This window comes from Elaeis guineensis, chromosome 14, assembly GCF_000442705.2.
Source record: "Elaeis guineensis isolate ETL-2024a chromosome 14, EG11, whole genome shotgun sequence".
NCBI classification, from domain to species: Eukaryota; Viridiplantae; Streptophyta; class Magnoliopsida; order Arecales; family Arecaceae; genus Elaeis; species Elaeis guineensis.
In genome coordinates, this window is record NC_026006.2 from 68,019,952 (window position 1) to 68,038,752 (window position 18,801).

General features: G+C 38.6%; 3 protein-coding genes across 14 annotated transcripts; 1 reads left to right on the plus strand and 2 right to left on the minus strand.

The window, feature by feature from the left end:
• Nucleotides 1–208: 208 nt before the first annotated feature.
• On the plus strand, nt 209–1,499 carry LOC105056942 (metallothionein-like protein type 2). The gene is made up of 3 exons (XM_010939328.4): nt 209–382; nt 805–888; nt 1,090–1,499. Exons 1-3 carry the CDS (start codon nt 318–320, stop codon nt 1,229–1,231), a joined length of 291 nt encoding a protein of 96 aa, XP_010937630.1. The 5' UTR covers nt 209–317; the 3' UTR covers nt 1,232–1,499.
• A 4,350-nt stretch (nt 1,500–5,849) lies between these two features.
• Nucleotides 5,850–11,238, minus strand: LOC105056941 (outer envelope pore protein 16, chloroplastic). 12 transcript variants are annotated; one of them, XR_012136680.1, is made up of 7 exons: nt 10,932–11,230; nt 10,767–10,839; nt 9,050–9,081; nt 7,656–7,689; nt 7,454–7,536; nt 6,338–6,591; nt 5,850–6,180 (listed from the first exon to the last, which is right to left on the minus strand). XR_012136680.1 is itself a non-coding variant. In XM_073248346.1 (6 exons), the coding sequence occupies exons 1-6, from the start codon at nt 10,983–10,985 to the stop codon at nt 7,229–7,231; spliced, it is 390 nt and encodes a 129-aa protein (XP_073104447.1). In that variant the 5' UTR covers nt 10,986–11,238; the 3' UTR covers nt 6,247–7,228. The 12 variants fall into 12 exon arrangements, 9 of the variants coding, with proteins under 9 accessions (XP_073104447.1, XP_073104448.1, XP_073104444.1 ...); XR_012136679.1 differs by having other exon boundaries at nt 5,850–6,217; XM_073248346.1 differs by lacking the exon at nt 5,850–6,180 and having other exon boundaries at nt 6,247–7,342; nt 10,932–11,238.
• Nucleotides 11,239–14,125: 2,887 nt separating this feature from the next.
• Nucleotides 14,126–18,801, minus strand: LOC105056939 (small ribosomal subunit protein uS9m). The gene is made up of 5 exons (XM_010939325.4): nt 18,039–18,801; nt 15,492–15,932; nt 15,080–15,160; nt 14,714–14,808; nt 14,126–14,605 (listed from the first exon to the last, which is right to left on the minus strand). Exons 1-4 carry the CDS (start codon nt 18,715–18,717, stop codon nt 14,717–14,719), a joined length of 1,293 nt encoding a protein of 430 aa, XP_010937627.1. The 5' UTR covers nt 18,718–18,801; the 3' UTR covers nt 14,126–14,605; nt 14,714–14,716.

An 18,801-nucleotide genomic window follows, 5' to 3' on the forward strand; every position in this document is an offset into this window, starting at 1 on the left:
TTTAAACAGGAGAAAGCTCATATTTTTTTTTTGGATGGTATGCTAGTTTGTTAAAAAGGTATACGTGGTGATGGTTAGCTTGTTCTAACTTCTAACTAATAGTTTTCCGCTGAACCGACACGGAAGATATATCCGTGGTACTTGATGATGACACGTGTGCGGTGCATAATTTCACACTCTCTCTCCTCCTCCCGCCCCTATAAATGATAGGCCTATTCATGGGTCTTGGAGACAGAGAGGAAGAGAGACAGCTGGCTTAAGAGGATAACCCTGAGGAATTTTCTCTTGATCTCTGTTCCACTCTCCGAGCGAAGAAAATGTCTTGCTGCGGAGGGAACTGTGGGTGCGGCGCTGACTGCAAGTGTGGCAGCGCATGCGTAGGGTAAGTTGGCAAAACACAAAAATTCAGAATTTTTAATTGAAGCTTCTATGTCTTCTTTCTTTCTAAGTTTCTCCCATTTGTGTTTTTTGTTTTTTTTTTTTTATTTTAATTCGATTTCTGGTCGTTCCTGGTTCTGATCAGCTGATCACTGATCTGTAGTTGTTTACATGCCTTATTTCCTTCTTGTTTCTGTACCATAGGAGATCATGCATGCGCTGCTGTTCCGCTTTGGTAGGTTTCTGTTGTTCTCGTGCAGGATATCTTGCTATCCTTGGCTCTCATCACATGAGAGTTTTCCCAGAGTTTCCAAAAGTTCTCGCTCTCTTCTTGAAGATATTGTTATGTAACCACGCTTTATTTTTTTCCCCTCCAAGAAATGCTCATGTTATATCTTCTCTTTTTTGATGGATGACCGAGTGCAGAATATGCAAGACGGACCCTGACATCGCTGAGCAAAGGAGCACCACCACTCAAACCATGATCATGGGGGTTGCACCCCAGAAGGGGTATGTCTCTTCCAGTATCCTTCCCATTTACTTCCTATTTTTTTCGGGGATGTGGGATTGAAACAAAGATTTCCCATCTTGTAGATGTAGTTGGACCATATCCCTTGTTTTTTCTAGATTGGAGAGCCAACGGTTATTTGAATCACCTTTACTGGTTCCCTCTTGATATTACATGCATGTCTTTTTTGGCTTTGTTTGCAGGCACTCTGAAGGGTTCGAGGTGACTGCTGGATCCGAGAAGGGTGCCTGCAAGTGTGGAGCCAACTGCACCTGCGATCCCTGCAACTGCGAACGAGACACAGAAGCCTCACAAGAGAAAGCGAGAGAGATAGGAAGGGAATGAATACTGCTGTTGTTTCTAGTTCTATGTGGTGAGTGCAGTTTGTGTCTGGAGTTAGAATAGTGTCTTAGTGCTAAAAATAAGCGGCCATGGCTCCGACTAATCCTCCTCTGGTGGAGTTGTTGCTGCCATGGCCGAGAACGAAGAGACCTCTCTCTTCTCTGCTTGTCTGGTTGTGCCTGGGTGTGCTGCTATGTATGGTGTGTTTGCTTTATCATGTGAAAAAGAAGACGGCTTTGTAGTAAAAGTAAACCCTACCCTCTGGAGTTAACGTGGACCGTATCACTGGTCTTCTTCAATTTTTTTTTTTTTTTCTTGATATGAACGCAATCTCCATCGACGTGGCCGCGGTTGTCTGCCATTTTGCTGACCTTGTAGTGGCCCCTGACCTTGAAGTGGCCCCAAATGGGAAAAATTATTGGTTGAACCAGATGCATCATATCCAATTTAATGTCACATCTAAAAATAATAACGGGAGAGATAAAATATCGATAAAATAAATCATCATGATCATAGGATTCGTTTGCGGTTCTCTCTCTATCTCTGTCTTCCATCAGTATTGTCGAGGAAGATGATGGACGATTCCAGAGATCGGGAGGTGGGACTCGACCTCCACACGGTCAAAGACTGAGTGCTCTTCGACAGTGGGGACTACTGGTCCGATATTGCCGAGTGCTGACGAAATACGTCTCTCCATCGAGGGCCCCATCACCATCGGCAGTCCCCGCCGGTTGTTGTCATCCCCTTCCTCCGGATCAACATCAGCGAATGTGATCCAAATTGTGATGGCTAGGTTGGAGGATGAGTCAACCTGAGCTCAATGCCAATGGAGGACTCGGCCGATAGTAATATACAGCAACAATGGTAGGGGCTCGAGCAAACACCATGGGGCATGAGGGGATGTTCTACGGCGGAGATGGGAGAGGAGAAATGGGGGAGAAGAAGAAAGGAGGTCCTCTTTCATTTTTTCTTCAATTCCTTTTTTCCTTAAAAATGTGTCGACTACCAGTTGAACTGTCAGAAATTTATGAAAGAAAATTTTCTCACGAATCTCGTACAGGAAATTAGAATATAAAAAAAATATCCATCAATAGATTCTAAAAAAATAATAATAATAATAATCAATCAATCGTCCATAAAATTCTTGAGCAATCATTAGCGATAGCTATACTAGTATCCTACAAAGGAGAAATCAAAAATAACGGATAAATCTTCCTCTTCATTTCTATTTTATGCCTGTTTTTTCAATATGATAGCTCTGCCCTAGGAACGAAGAGATCTTAAAGCTATAGATTTTTTCAGTAGGCTGATATATATAGAAGAAGAGTGAAGATCTAGTTCGGTTAATAATACTAATGGTTCCATCTATCATAAAGCCCATTAATCAAGTTAAATCTAGGAGTAGTAATCGGATGGATATAAATGGGTTGGGTCAGAAATGGATTGACTCAAAAAACTATGAATCCGAATCCGACCTATTTAAATAAACAGGCCAGATTTTAAAATCTAAATCCGACCTACTTAATCAATGGGTTATCCGATCCAACCTGTTTACTATCTGTTTATAATAATCTATTAAAAAAAATCAACCAGACCAAGACAAACACGGCAATCCATTTAAAAAGAAAATAAAAAATAAAAATAAAAACCTGAGAGCTCAACCCTGCGGAATCTCCGCCCGACTGCCCTCCTCTCACTCTGCACCTCCGCTGGACCGCCACACTGTCCCCTGCCTCCATCTCCACCCAACCACCGCACTATCGACTGCCCTTGGAGCTCATGCTGAGCCCCTTTATTTTGCTCGAAGATAAGCTCCTGATGGTCGACGACGACAAGCACATGGCCGATCTCCTCGAGCTCCAGATCTGGCTCTAGTAATCGGAAGAGGATGAATAGGAGGACGACGAGAAAGGGAGGAGGAGCAGCACCGTCACGGCGGAGGAGCAAGGTGGTGATGAGGTGCAAAGAATGACCGACGGAGTGCAGGAATGGGGGGCCATCATCGTCGCGGGCTTTCTCCAAAGAAGAGGAGAGAGGGAAGGAAGGGGACATCGCGGCCGTCATCACCAATGCAAGCAGCAAAGTGAGCAGCTGCGGAGGCGATGGCATGGAGGAACTCGCGCATCGGCATGGAAGAGAGAGGCAATGGAGTGTGAGATGGTGAGAAATATTTAGGGCTTTTAAGTTTTTGGGGAAAGAAGAAGAAGAAAAAGGTAAAGCGTCGCTGGGCTGCTCAAATTTTTTGGAAAGGCAAAATTGAAGCGAGCCATCCAAATTTTACCAAAATTCAAATATTTTAAATAAAAAATATAAATAGGTTAAATAAGTTAGGCATGTTGAAAATTTTAAATCCAAATTCGATCCGTTTAACAAATAGATTAAACATGACGATCTGTTTACGATTCGAACTCGTTTAATATCAAACCCAAATCTGCTTATGGCGGATCGAACGTGGGTAAGATTAGCGAGTCTGGTCATATTTTGCCATCTCTAATTAGATCTATACTAATATCTACTATATCACGTGATTAAGATAATAGGACTCAAAATAATATGATTACAGATAATCATGGACTCCTTAACTATTCATTCAGATGATAATTTAGCCCATATTTTCATAATAAATTAGAATAAAAAATCGACCTATAATCAATAGAAGTCCATCTTATGAGAATTTTCCATATTCTTCTACTTGGGCAACATTGATTAAGACATCTTTTGTATTAAAAAAAATATATTTATTATATATATTTTAAAAATGACTATCGGACTAAGTGCACCTGATATGGCTATATATGTAAATATCCTGATTTAATAACATCTTTAGCCAAGAAATCTAGTCCGCTAAAACTACTAACATTGAATCACAACAATCTTCATATTATTTATTAATATAAATCTTTCTATGGTTACAAATGTTAGTAATCTTATTGACATAAATTTCTGTAATGTAGTGCATGTAGTGTGAATTTTGTATCCATACGATCAAAATATACAAAGCTCATTATCAATCCACTTTATAATTTCAAATAAAACTCTTTTATACTTTTCAATAAAAGCTACAATAATTTTAAGCTTATGTCATAATTTCATCATATGTCTCAAAACGAATCATTATATTAATGATATAAATTACCACATAAGTAATACTTTTATGCTTAGGACTTTCATTTAAATAGCATTTACAAACAACCATATATATATAAATATAAATATAATATTTTATTATAAAAATAATAAAAAAATAAATATTTTATTAATTCATATGATGTTCAATAAAAATAATGCTCCCACTAACTAAACATATCAAAAGATTCCAATAAATCCATATTTTTTATATTATGATAAAAATACCTCTTTTACATTATGACATCTTAGGCTAAATTATAACTTACTATATGCGAAAAGTCATAATATGCCACAGAATGTCATATTATATCACAGAATGTCATATTTTTTTTCCACAGGATGCCATAATATGACACAGGATGTCATAATATGCCACAGGATGTCATAATTTTTTTCAAAAAGCAAAAATATTTTTGTCATTCAAAATTTTCAAACGAAAAAATAAATTACAGACATTAAATGCGCATTGAAAAATGATGACTATGTGAACCAATTGGACAAGACGATGCAGTCCACATCGGATTTTCTACACCGCCCGCAGTGCACAAAAAATTTCCCTAGAGAGTGGAGATGGGGCTAAAGTGGGGTGCTAATGGTGTTAGAAAGATTTGTTCTATGGGACTCCGACTAGTTCATTTCTTTTGACCGCTGATTGCTGGGTTGCAGGAACTTTGATATACAGGGACATCAATTACAATAACTTGAGAGTCCGTTTGGTTAGAGATAATTTGATATAGAAAAATAATTTCATGTTAGATTACTATGTTTGGTATGAAAAATGAAAAAAAAATGACAAAAGAATTGATAGGCTTCATATTTATTTTTTGAAAAGAAGATAAAATAAATATTATGGAGAATTGATATTTTATAAATTTTTGAATGATGATAATCCATACTTGACAAAAATATCTCCAATAAAATTACGTATGTAATTATTGAATTTGTTCTAATATCTTTTCAAATTCATTTAATAAACAACTTTTACAAAAAAATTAAAATGAAGATAGCATTATGTAAAAGATTATGTGATTATAATCATTATATAAAAACTAATTGAACATAACAATACTATCATAATATTAAAATATTATTTTATATTAAAAAATATATTTATAAATTTAATAATATTTTAAATCAAACACAGTAATTTTTTTTCAGTATCATTTTTAAAATAATTTTTTCACCAATCAAACATAGTAAAAATTATTTCTTCTGCAATCATTTTTTTCAGATAAATAATTTTTAAAAATGGTTAGATTACTCATAATCTGATATACCCAATCAAACGAACCTTGAGTACCATTTAACTCGGATAAATACCATTGAGTTCCCTCAGCTACGACCCAACTTATTGATTGCAGTGCAGGTTTTACACTTAAAGCTGGTTCTGAAGCCGAGAATCGTGTGGATTTGTACATACGAAATGAAAAGCATAATAACCTTGGTAATAAAACCTCAAAATGATCCAGTAACGAGCATCTAACAACATCTGAAGATAATAATTGTGTTGGTTTTGCATGGACATATTGGTGCTTGTCATTTCATGATGTTTTGCATGTCTCCATGAACCAAATTTTGATAATTAGGCTCTAGCTACATGATTGCGCTCAGAAGCAATTGAAAGAACTAGTCCTATTGTGAGGAAAAAAGAAAAAAAAAAACTGGAAGCAATTAAATGGCCCCACCTGCCAAGAACATTCATCCCTTTTTCCATGGGAAAAGAAAGTGAGAGGCAGTGATGTCGGTTCTCACAGCATTTCCATATTCTGAAGCATCTAATAAAGCATCAGCTGCTGAGACATTATGAGACTTGATCACTTGTCCTAAGAAGCAAGCAGAGCCATGCTTATATGGGGCCGGCTTCATGAATTAATAAATGAACTCAAATATTAGGTTGAATTTCAAAGCTGCTTATGATTTGGAATAATATATGTCACCGTACTTAATCCAATAGATGATAGCAATTTTATACTCACTTACAATGACAGATCTAAATTCTGCACTGAAACTGATTGTAGATTATGGAGGCAAAAGACTTGATGCAAATACGTGCAGCAGTGTGCCAGCAACATTATGCGAATCTGTCACAGCCTTCATGTGAGGTAGTTGATGAACTCAGCAGCAGTAGCTATGGCACCTGCTGTGATGGCATTGCCGATGACCTTGTCGGTACGATGACCACTAGCAGCTGATATAAGTGCCCCAGTTATTGCACCGCCGAGCATTGCATTCTTCTGCAGCAATGAAAACAAGTCAATGAGAAGGCAATGGTCTCCCCATATACATCAGATGACTCAATGTTCATACAACAATTCATTGCATATGTACCACTAAAACATAATGCCAGAGAAAAGTAGCCTTTCTTTTTCCATGAATTACATCTATTTCTTATACCTGAATTTGACAACTTTAAGCTAGAATCCCACTTCAAACTTTCTCTTGCAAACACTGATTACTGTAATTCTAGTTTCTTATGACAGAATGTAGGTTTGACTCACATTTCATCATTTTGGAGATAAATATTATCCTCTTCCTTGAAAGCAATAGCTCAATGTGCTGGATTTGTTGCTTATTCAGTTTACCATTAATATTAAAAAAATAATCTTTGTGAAGAGTTCTTGAACATATTACTCCATAAGTTATTTTGAATATTTTCCCCCAAATTCAAACCTCATCCCAGTACGGCGAGTCAGATTTGCCCGATATGAAAAGGTTTCTCAAGTTACCAAGAATTAATTAGCATGTGATGATGGCAGATTGCTGACCGGATATCAAGCCTACAGGATAAAAGCAGTAAGCACAAATCAATTGAATTTAGGAATTATGAAAAATCACCATAAGTCATTTTGAAAAGATTAGCAAAAGAGATACTTATATGTCTAAACAAACTATTGCATTAGGTCCCAAGAGAAAGCGGGAGCAAAAGATGGGAAAACAACAGTTGGGTCCCTCGCCACTTGACCAACAAATGAGTAATATGGCTATCTGCAAGGGCAAACCTTCTAATCATTCTATAACAAGTCGATGATAGAATTGAACAATAAAGTAAGTAAAAGAAACATAGTACACCAGAAGTGGGAAAATTAAAGAATTCACCCAGTCTTTGGTACCACGCATCCTTTCCACTCCATACTCCATTCCGACATACACCCCAGCTGTAGTTCCTGCAGAAAGTGTAACTCAAACAGCAATGAACAGTAAACATCATGTCAGGGAAAACTGATTAAGACAGAAATATTACAATATGCCCGTCCAATTGTCCAACAACATGAAAAAGAAGAAACTGAGCTAAACTTACCCCAATATACACCTTCTTTGCAAATCTTCCTTAACTGCAATGGTAGAATAGTGTCAGCGGCAGGAAATGCCAAATTTTACGTACCTTTTTCCTGTATTTTCTGAATTAAAATTCAAACAATATACTTCACTTCCTTGCATGAATCCATAAGGAAACACCAAAAAAACAGCATTTCTCAATAATGTTCTTGAATTTGAGGGTGGGTCACAATGCATTTTACCCAAATATTAGCAAACTTTGCTGAGTTTAGCAATTGGATGAACTTGATTGAGTCAAGATGACACTTTCACAACCAGTTGTGCATCAAAATTCCGGATTTAGGAGCATGTTCAAAGATGTAGAGGCTCATCTGAATTAGTATTTTATCAGTAGCAATAACCCTGAGGTACATGAAAGTGATCGCCAATCAACACAAGACCTGGACTTCTCTTCCAGCTCTTAGAAAGTATATCACCAATTCACCATGTTTCAGGCTACACTAGACAATGAGGATGGGTATCATCAAATGCAACTGCATTTCCAACATGCAAAGTGCACCATGACAATAGCAGGTGCAATCATTTTTGTCGAACTCACAGCATCTCCCCAGCACAAGCTGAGGAGAGAGAGGTGCCAACTGGTGGAACATAGTGCCACTAGCCAAGCTTAAAGTTGTTTATCTAATTGTTCTGATAACTGCTATAACAATTCCACAGTTATATTCCCAATCATGCATCTGTAGCAACATATCTCCGGCATAAATAAGAATTCATTCATTTATGTCAGAGAAATCAGCAATCAGAAGAAAGAAACATAAGGCTCAGACCATGGCCTTCTATAGAACACATAGCCTTCAAAACCTCAGGTTAAAGCAACTTACTCCAGCAACCTGCCACAGATGGGCTTCTCAAGGTGACAAACATGTCTCAACAAACTTGAGTTTTAATACATTTCTTCATGAAGCATCTATTAAAAAAATTGGTGGGCACTGTACTGTCTTTCATTATAGAAGTCTCAGCTGCCACATGCAAATCACAAGATTTCTTTTTGAAAAGAACAACATTAAACAGTATGCATTAATTCTTTGGGCAAAATGTATCAATGCAGCGCAATCAAATTACAAGAAGTAACTGCCTCAGAAAGCAGCAGATATAAGATGTCTCACTTGCTTTTTCTTGTGAGTTCTATTCACGAGATTCTGTTCTTTAGCATTTTCTGAGCTTAATTAGAGGAATGAAGCAACTAATTGCCCTCACATGCTATTTCTAGGTCAAAATATGATATGCTCTTTAAATTCTGACCATGCCGAGTCACTAATGAGCCATGCGATGCATGAAATAACAAGCAGGAAGTACATTAAGGCTACACTAAAGTTTGATGAAACTATATGAATAAAAAAAGCATGGACTACTTACTGCATCCTCAAGTTTGTCCTTCGAAAATTTCCCTACGAGAAATAATAAGATACATTTTATGTCAGTGACAAACAAGTTGGACTTAACTTTTGGAGTTAGTTAGTTAACCAATCAGCTACACTTGGAGAACATAATTATATCTAATGGTCAACACAAATGCTAATCTTTATTTTTTCCTTAAAAGCAGCATCGAGACATTCTCAAACAAAAAACATATGGAACATAGGAAGGCAACAAAAAAAGGATTAGGGGTTGAGTAGTCAATACAGTGCACTCCAGAGATGCAAGAACAAGATTAAAAAGAAAACAAACATGACAAAACAGATAAGGGAAAAGGATATTCAGAGATGCAAAGTTCACAAAGATGACCAACAACAACTGGGAAACACATTAGCCAGGCCACAATGCTGATTACAAATATTACAAAATCCCAAACCTTGTCCATGCGTGGCACCTTCTAAGATTCTATGCTTCCATTCCCTCCAGACTTCCCACCATATAGCCAGTAGGAAGAATTGACAATTTCTATTATCATCATCATTTAAACAATAATTCAATGCAACAAGTTACTCCTGCATAATAGATGTCAGCAAAATAAAAGTCAATTATGGGCATCACTTAGCATCAAATTCACCTTGTGATAATGAACGAAAAAAAAAAAGTAGAGTTGTTTCAATCTCCTTGACATAAAAACAAAGAAAGGGTTGGCCCAGTGCATAAGGCTCTTGCCGCTTTAGGGTTTGGGGAAGGTCAGATGTATGCAGTCTTGCTATCACGTATGGAGAGGCTATTTCCATATTTTGAATCCATGACACCTATGTTAGAATGGAGCAAATATTACCACCGTGCCAAGACTAATCCTCTTTGACACCAAAACGATAGATACAAATAACATCAATGTCTTTCTTACTAAGATTGTCCAACCTCAAAATGATCTCCAACATGGTCAACCAAGCAAAAAATCCACATTTCTAGTGGTCTATCATAGTAGAAATCCTTTTCATCCCCTGGAGCACTCATTTCAGAATCATCTGCTCCACCTCACTAATCAAAAAGCAAATACTTGTGATCCTTCTGACTCTCAACTGAAAATATCACATAGTTTGAACATACTGGGTTAGCTGATAATTGTGCCAGTAGAAGTAAGACCAATCCCACTACAAACCACCATGCACACAAATGCAATATCCGTTAATTGAAAGAATAGCAATCAACCATTGCAGAGACAGGACAGAGTAGCAACCCTTCTAAAATTAGCATCTCTATCACCATTTTGTCCTGTATACAAGTGTACAAAAGAACAAACTTTCAATGTTTTGTGCAGATAATCCTGTCCTCCGTATGAAAAAAAATTCCTTATCGTTTTAAAAATATGTCGACTCAGTTGATTGGAAGAATGCCAACGGCACAATTAAAAGCAAGAAGAAGAAGAAGAAAACCAAAGAAACTACATATAACATTTCTTTCGTGAGTAAAAGTTAGAGATTTTCCATCAAAGTTCCGATCTTCTACTTGGAATCTTTCCAAGAAAGACAACAGGTTATTTCTTTTAGTACCATCCATAATCTATTCCATACTCAGCAATAACTGAAACGGGAAATCATGACGACTTGATGAAGAAAAGAAGATATCAAAGCAGATATGATCAAGAAAGGCAGAGTCAGCCGTCAACTACAAATCAAGTTGTTCAGTGATAAAATTCAGAGCAAGTGCGCACAAAAAGGGAAGCGCGAAGGACCTTTCTTCAGGCAATCATAGGTCTCCTCCGCTGCAACCTTGGAAGCACCAACCTATGAAGAAGAAAAAGACAATATTTTGATGTCTATAATAATCTGAAATCCGATAAAGGGTATGGAATTGGAAGGAATAGAAAAAAGTTTACAGCTCCGATCTTTAGGAATCCGTCGACGGTGCGGTTGAGGAAGGCGTTCCCCATGTCGATGACAACGTCGCTCTTGGGATGGGAGAGGGACCCGGAGAACACGCTCCTCGGCACCGCGCCCTCTCGTCTTTAGATGAGAGACCCCTAAACACAAGACCAAACCCTAATCCGCCATAGCCCAGCGTTCGCCTTCTTCGTTCCAGCTACTGGGGTAGGGTAGAGAGAAAAGGAGTGTGACGGAAAACATTTGGGAAACAATCCCTCGCATTGCCGCCCGTAAACTGGCATGAGAGGAGGGGCGGGCGACCGACCGACCATCAGCGTCTGCAACATCAGATTTCCCATTTTGACCCTGTGATGGGCCGGGTTTAGATTTTACATTCGGTTTTTTACTTCCTGGGGACGTCGTTGGGGCCCCAAATACATAGAGTCTACAGCGCGCGATTAAATAAAACGTGCGCTGTTCGCGTGTCGAGTCGGTGTGTCGAAATCGGGGTACTGGTCAGGAAACCATGGCATGTGGCCGACTCAAGTTTTAACGGAAGCTAAAGTCGCCATCTCACATCAATACCAGTCATTCTGTTTCAACCACGGAAAAATCACAGTATCCGTTAATCGTTTTTAACTATTTTACTGGTATGTTATCATAATCTCTTTATTTGTTGTTTCAGAATAATATATGCAAAATCACGAGCTTATTAGTTTGGGCAGGGAAATGGGCAGAGTAATTGGGCTGGGATTATTTAAAATATTATAATATATACCCATATGTTTTGTTGTCGGGGAAGGTCGGGTGGGGACAAAAAAAATCTTGTAGATGCTTTGCAAGACAGCTCTTTGGGATCCCTGTGGTATATTATTCATCTACTAGAATAATGTTCTAATGAATCTAGCATCTTTGTCATTAGTAAAGCGTTCCTGACATTTGTATCCCCCAATACCATCACTTTTATATTTAGAAATCCTTATCGAATGGGCTACGAGAGGTCTTTTCCCATCCTCCTGTCTTCCCTAGAAAATTTATACTTTCGATTCTTTTGAACGCATTGAGTTGATTTTGATTCCGTAGAACAATCGCGACCAAGAATGGTCGACTTTTGATGATCTCAATGTGCATATTGTCTCACTGCACTTACCAATTCTTTTTACCTTTCTTTGATACCATTATTGTTTTTTTTTCTGCTTCTGAAGATTTGGAGGAGAGTATGTTGATTGTTTATTTTTCTGCTTCTGATTGTGGCTGGTTAGATATGGTCAAATCGAAGACCCATTTCAGTCTATAGTTGATTGCGCTCTCTTTTTACCAGATATATCTTTTTTTTTTGGGAAGGAAAAAGAAGGAGCTGCCGTCTGAAGGTTGGCACAAAAGATGAGAGTGCTGGAACCCTGAACAAATGCGCATAATCTCATTTGCTGTTCTTTATTATTAACCAGAAAATTCACATTTTGTGATCATTCAATTACAACCAATCCACCTGTATAGGCTACAATAAATTTGTGTTGTTCGCATTCAACAATTTCATGATCCAAGTAAAATGCGAATCTTTACCCAAAAAAATGCTTGATTGCTTTGCAAAGTCCCCTGGGTATATTGCTATATGACCATAACATCTCTTTCAAAGTACTGAAACAGATTTGCTGATACCACATGAAAGTTGGATTTGAGTACTGCTCTCCTGTCCGCATTTTAATCACCTAAACGAAGAGAGAAATTTGACAGTAAATAGACCGGACATATACAATCAGCTTTCTTTTTCACAAAGCTCTGTGCTTGAAACACTTGCAGCCTTACATCTGGTAACAGGAGTCGAAATACATTGGGACAGTTAAAGGAACACCACATATCATTTCAGTACCACAACTTGCCCATGTTCTAACACATGATGAAAAATTTTTGCACAATAACAACTACATCAACACTAAAAACAAGGAATGACTGCAAAGATCTTAGAAGACAGATAAGACAAATCCTTGTTAATAAAGACAGAGGATTTAATAAGGTGATTGGAAGTCAGCCAGCAATGCAATTGACCAATGCTTTCATAAAGAATAATAAGGTATTGCAAAATGTCTCGAACTTGAGTAGCAGTCATCAAGGTTTACATTGGGACTTAGTATGATGTTACATGAACATACTGCCGCTTCAATCTGATACCCTCAACTAATTGACAAAATATAACTGACAGATTCTGGAAGTCAGGTAGAACCTTGCAAATATTCCTGCATGACCAGCTAACCCAACTGGACTTAAAAGTCAAAGCAACACGTTCTGGACATAAACACAAACTAGCAAGAAAGATTCCACATACAGAAAAGACAATACTGGTCCCTCTTTGAGTACGAAGACTAGATTCATAATAATATTAAAGACTTTCACTATCCTAAAAGTCAGAAGAAAAGAAACTAAGGTTTCCTTCCCAACCTACTCATGCACATGCAAAATCAACTACTCATTTGGCCATAAGAATGATTAACAAAGACTGATCATTTAAGATATGAAGATTAGAACTTCAAAATCCATTCAATTAGTTAAGATCTTGAAGACAAATGGGGAAAAAAAAGAAAAATTGACTGGAAAAATCAGATGAGCTGATGGCATTCTTTAATCTGGCTCGTATTTCTTAATAGTATCTAGGTGTTTCAGGCCTTCAATTGCATGGGTATGAGAAGCATCTTTGAATCTAAACCACAAGGTAATCCTTGGTCATGATTACATATTCATCATGAATATATAGTCCATTTAATTTGTCATGATCAATACACCACCAGAGTCACCACAGAATGATCATAAGCAAAGAGTCAGTTGTGACACGTACAGGATCCTAAGTATTTAATGGAGCCAATCAATATATTTTACCCAAAAAAAATTGTAGCAAATCAATATTTAAAGGAACTAAAGAACCAGCGAACCATTATCAAAGAACAACTAATATTTTGTCAGGAAAGGTTATACAGATATGATTCCACCTGGGGTGAGACTTTAGTTGGGACATCTGAAGACACCAGCACAACAATCATCCTAAGAGAGGAGGCTACCTCCAATAAGGGCCAAGAGAACCATGGGAAATCAACCAGCAGTTGTAACGTTGGTAACTTTAGAACAGCAATTCCCAGATAAGATGCAAAGATGGTTTGCTTCCTGTCAATATCATCACCACAACATGGCTTGCTGCATGCTTTATTGGACCCAAATAAAAGGGAAACTAAAGATGATTCACAGCTAAGGCTGGCCAATCACCAATATTCAATCAAATTATAGAAACTAGATAAGTTTCAAAAAAAAAAAGAACATAAAATCTCTTGATGAATTTATCTCTCGGTCTTTCAAATATGGCTGACAGGATGACGACCCTGAGAACCTAGAACACACTTTCTGACACCACCACAATTGCCCATCATGGTGGCATTGAGACAAAAAAATAATATTCCTATCCATCAGATACAAGGCTTCAAAATAGCAGCATACATGTACCAGGACAGGCATCAACACTTTGTTGTCCGCAATTTGACTAAATCATCACTAAGATGGCTGGCTTATCATTTGACAAGGGCCTTGAGTAACAAAGAACAAAATCATGGCGGCAGTACCTCGCCAACAGAATCTATAAGTATACCACATCCACAGTCAGAATTGGCGAAGTGAGCTAGTCAAGTTGAAGTTGCCAAGCTGAAACCTGTACATCACATCAAGGGTTCGCAATCCCCAGCTTCATTAGTTCAAACTTTAAGTGGTTGCAAGATATGCACACGACCACTAGAGATAAGATGTAAAGCAATGGTACCTGTTATCTCTTAACCCATTGGAAGCTCTTTCTTGCTTTCGCCTTTCCAGGCTTTTTCCTTTCAACAACACGCGGGTCCCTCGTCAAGTACCCAGCTGGATTGATGCACACATGCCATGTCAACAATTAACAGAAAAATAGAAGTCCAGGAGCAGAATTGCATCACATTTTTAAATTATAATTCTAAGGTGATCAATATCGAAACAACCATAATAGGCTATCTACAATACCTATCAAAGTCATGATAAGGAAAAAAAACAACATCAGCAACCTTAAAATTTGAAAGAATCAAAACGGATAAGCTTGGTTATCTAAATAGTAGGTACAAGATATTGTACATGAATGCTGCTTTTTCAAATTTTTTACCTGCTTTGAGGTATGGCCGAAGCCCTGGTTCCCAGTTTTGCAAGGCCCTGCTAATTCCCAAGCGGATAGCTCCCACCTGACCTGCAATGTCAAGATAATTCAGTTACATACTCATGCAAGAGAGGATAGGAATTTCTTCTCCAGATAAATTACAAGAGCACTGTGTTTTACATGATCTTGTTACTCCGTGCAAAGAGTTGCCTTATCATGAATCAATGAATCTAATCATGCTGAAATGGTATCCTTACAGAATCAGCAATTGGAAGCAAAAGAATGATATATAACACAAACAGTCCATCAAGTCTCATTAAGTTTAACAGAAGGTTCGTGTCAGCAAGCTGGCATAGGGATGATTGCTAATAAAATAATAAAGGCATGTGGCAATACTAAAAAATGAAGACACAATCCATACCTGAGACACCACCACCTTTCACAGTGCAATTTACATCCCAAAGACCCAAAGTTTTTGTCACAGTAAATGGACGAAGAAGCTCAGCTCGATGGTCAAGAATAGGAAAGTATGCATCAAATTGCTTGTCATTGACAATGAACTTCCCATCACCAGGTTGAATCCATACACGAGCTACACTGCATTTCCTTCTTCCGGTTCCATAAGCCCTTCCTTTTTCATCAACTTGCCTAACCCGTGCTTTTGCAATTTCCTCTTGTTTCTTCCTCTCAATTTCAGCTCTTGTAGATGTCGCATTCATTCTCGCTATGGCCTTGTCTTCTATTTCGTGTAGAGGAGGCAATCCTTTGATACCTCTGACATCCTTGAGAAGAATCAAACTATCAATCATATCCTCTGTAATTCCAGATGCCGCAATCAGATCCCCAAATGCCCTATTTGGACCTGCAATTATAAAAATGGAATCCCAAGAAAGCATTAGATTGGCTTTGTGCAAGCAACTCAGCAAGTAAATTATGCAGCATATTTTGAATCAAGATCTCTTCAAAAACAGTAAAAAGATATTTCTGATCCCATGTCTATGCTCTAAAAGTTTTTCAAGTCTACACCTCATTTCTGACTCTCAACAAAGGTCGCCGTACTAGTTGGTACCGTACCATACAGACATACCATATTGTGTCAGTACCAGTACTGAACTGGTATGTAGTCTCGTATTGTACCATCTACCAATACTATAATAGAATGGTACCTAGTACAGGGCTCACTACCGAGACAGCAAGCCTTGCTCTCAACAAAATTCAAATGTTTCACTACAAAAAGTTGAAGAGACAGCAAGCAGAATTGAAACTAGAATTGCACCACTGAAATTATAGATTGGACCATCTACAAGTGGAGAATGGGAGGCAGAATGAGGATCAAATTAACCATTTGACAAAACTGGCACACGCAGTTCAGGAATGAATCATTTCAGCAACATGTTTTAACACAGCCTACCAAAGCATAACTTCTCAAGAGAAATGTTAGAGATAAAGGAAGTTTCCAGAGTGATGGTCAAAGAGCGAGTAAGAATTAAAACTTCCAACGGTTGGAAGTAAAATGTAATAAGGGAGTTAAATTCCTTCTTCGATGACAAATGGAATGATTTAGTTACAAAAGAATGATGCAGGGAAAAAGAAAGAAAGAAAGAAAAGAAAAGAAAACATGTATGGTCATTTAATTACCAAATGATAAGCAAGTCGGAATACATCTCCAAGTGTGATGGCCTCTCAGATAAAATGCTTATTTCTCCCTAGTATTACCCAAAAACAAATAAGTGGCTAAGCCACATAATGGAACCCATCAGTTAAGCTGCAGAACTTCTAAGTGAAGCCTACCCTGGCTTCCTTTCTCAAGCCTCTTGTATCCTCCTATAGAGGATAAGGGAAGCTTCGAGTTCTAGAATCAACCTGCCAATCTGAGCTCCTAACTTTCCCGATACCTTAGGTTACTCTGATGATGATCACAAATGCATATTGTCCCATCCACCTCATATTCTTAAGTGATGGGATTTCCACTCAAAAAAAAAATGTCTAGGCAATTTGTGATTGAAATTCTCCTGGAGGACAGTAACATGGTACCTGTAATTCCATTATTCGGTCTTCTCGCCCCTACCAGGCTACAGGACCTTCCTGTAACTAACGAACCCAAGCATTCTCATGAAGTCTAGAAGTAAAAGCCTCTCCAGAATTCTCCATTTGTCTAACTGGTATGAGGAGCAAAGCTACACCTAGATAGCTATACCCAATTACCTGCTCCTCTTCCACAAGTCATGAAACAAACTACATATGGTGGTTGTGAGTTGGAATAATACACTCATCTATTCCAAGCCCCGGAAATTCTTGATTTCATGAAAATTTAGTATCAAGTCATGTACTACCACACTTCAAGATTAAGATAAGGGCTCTAGAGGGGAAGGCAACAAGTAAGCAGGAAGAATGATGATGGAACAGAAGATGATGATGACAATGGAGGACAACTATGATCTCTACAAGTTGTCACATAACATTTTACAACTCCAACTCCTATCAACCCCCTAATGGAAAGGCTCCATGCAACAGAAACAGTAACAGGCATATCTTTTCATCAAGATTGTACTATATCAAAGTAGAGCAGATTGGAAGGCCATTGACACAAGCTGAGACAGTATAAACCTCATACACTAATTGTTGCTTACCCATTCCAAAACCAACACTTAAGGTTGCTGATCACATATAAGGTTGTAGTTATTCACTATAACTCAATTCCAAGAGCACCAGGCAACATGTTTTCCCTTTATTTCCGGTCTTTAGGGACCAATCATAACGCAATGTTTGTCACGCGACTTCACCATAAAACAGTCACCAATGAATTCCAAAAGAATTTCTTTTATAATATAAAACTTCGAAGCACGCACAAACAAGGAAGATGATGAACCATAGTAGCCATCCGATTTCAACATAGCACAGAAGGGAAAAAGGTGTAGATTTTCCAAATTAATTCAAAAGTGGGAAAAAACAAATATGTCTTTTTAACCTTTCAGTGTAGCTAAGAGTTCTTGCTCTTTCTTCTCCAGCTGCTTCTGCTCCTCAATGCGCTCCTTCTCCAAATCCTCAATCCTACCATCCCCAATCCCTTCGATTCCCAACTCCCCTTCGCCTCCAGCGTCAAACAAACCCTCCTTCTCTTCCTCTTCACCCAAAGTCCACGGCTTATACCCCTCAGCCGTCTCCCACTCATCCTCTCCGCCCCCTCCTACCTCCTCCTTCGACGCAAATTCCCGATCGATCTCCCCAAATATATCCCCTTTCTTCTCCAAAGTAGAATCCTGGGACCACGGATCACCGCCCTTCAAGCCGGCTCCAGCGGTCGCCTCCGATCCAAAGACATCCTCCCCGCCCTCCGCGATCCCGGCGAGGCTACCTTCTTCCTCGCCGAATACAGAATCCACCTCGTCGTTCTCAGGCGAGAACTTCCAGGTGCCATCTCCATTGCCGCGGCCCTCGTCCCCGCGATTGGTCGAGAAGGTTCTCAGGGACTGCGGATAGAAACTGGGGTTGGGGTCGCGAAGAGGGAAAAGAGGAGGAGGCGGAGGGCGAACAGGAGGAGAAGAGGAGGAAGAAAAGAGATGGTGGGGGGAGGAAACTAGGGTTAGAGTTAGAAGGCGGAGGGGGAGGCGGAGGTGGAGGGGTCGGGAAATGAGGCCGGAGAGCATCTTGGGAGGGAGACGGTCATGGAGGCCCCTGCGCGAGGGCTTCAGGGGTCTTACGTTTTCCCCGTTTGCTTGGCTAAATTGAGG

Bases quoted from the DNA above. Each gene is read 5' to 3' on its own strand.
- LOC105056942 (XM_010939328.4), top strand. From the start codon at position 318: ATGTCTTGCTGCGGAGGGAACTGTGGGTGCGGCGCTGACTGCAAGTGT. The intron at 383-804 runs GTAAGTTGGCAA...GACCGAGTGCAG, and splicing joins TGTGGCAGCGCATGCGTAGG to AATATGCAAGACGGACCCTG. The intron at 889-1,089 runs GTATGTCTCTTC...CTTTGTTTGCAG, and splicing joins GGGGTTGCACCCCAGAAGGG to GCACTCTGAAGGGTTCGAGG.
- LOC105056941 (XM_073248342.1), bottom strand. From the start codon at position 10,985: ATGGGGAACGCCTTCCTCAACCGCACCGTCGACGGATTCCTAAAGATC. The intron at 10,840-10,931 runs GTAAACTTTTTT...TCTTCTTCATAG, and splicing joins GATTCCTAAAGATCGGAGCT to GTTGGTGCTTCCAAGGTTGC. The intron at 7,537-7,655 runs GTAAGTTTAGCT...TTGCTGTTTGAG, and splicing joins CAAAGAAGGTGTATATTGGG to TTACACTTTCTGCAGGAACT.
- LOC105056939 (XM_010939325.4), bottom strand. From the start codon at position 18,717: ATGCTCTCCGGCCTCATTTCCCGACCCCTCCACCTCCGCCTCCCCCTC. The intron at 15,161-15,491 runs GTATGGATTGTG...TTGACATTGCAG, and splicing joins GAAAGGTGGTGGTGTCTCAG to GTCAGGTGGGAGCTATCCGC. The intron at 14,809-15,079 runs GTAAAAAATTTG...GCATCAATCCAG, and splicing joins TCGGCCATACCTCAAAGCAG to CTGGGTACTTGACGAGGGAC.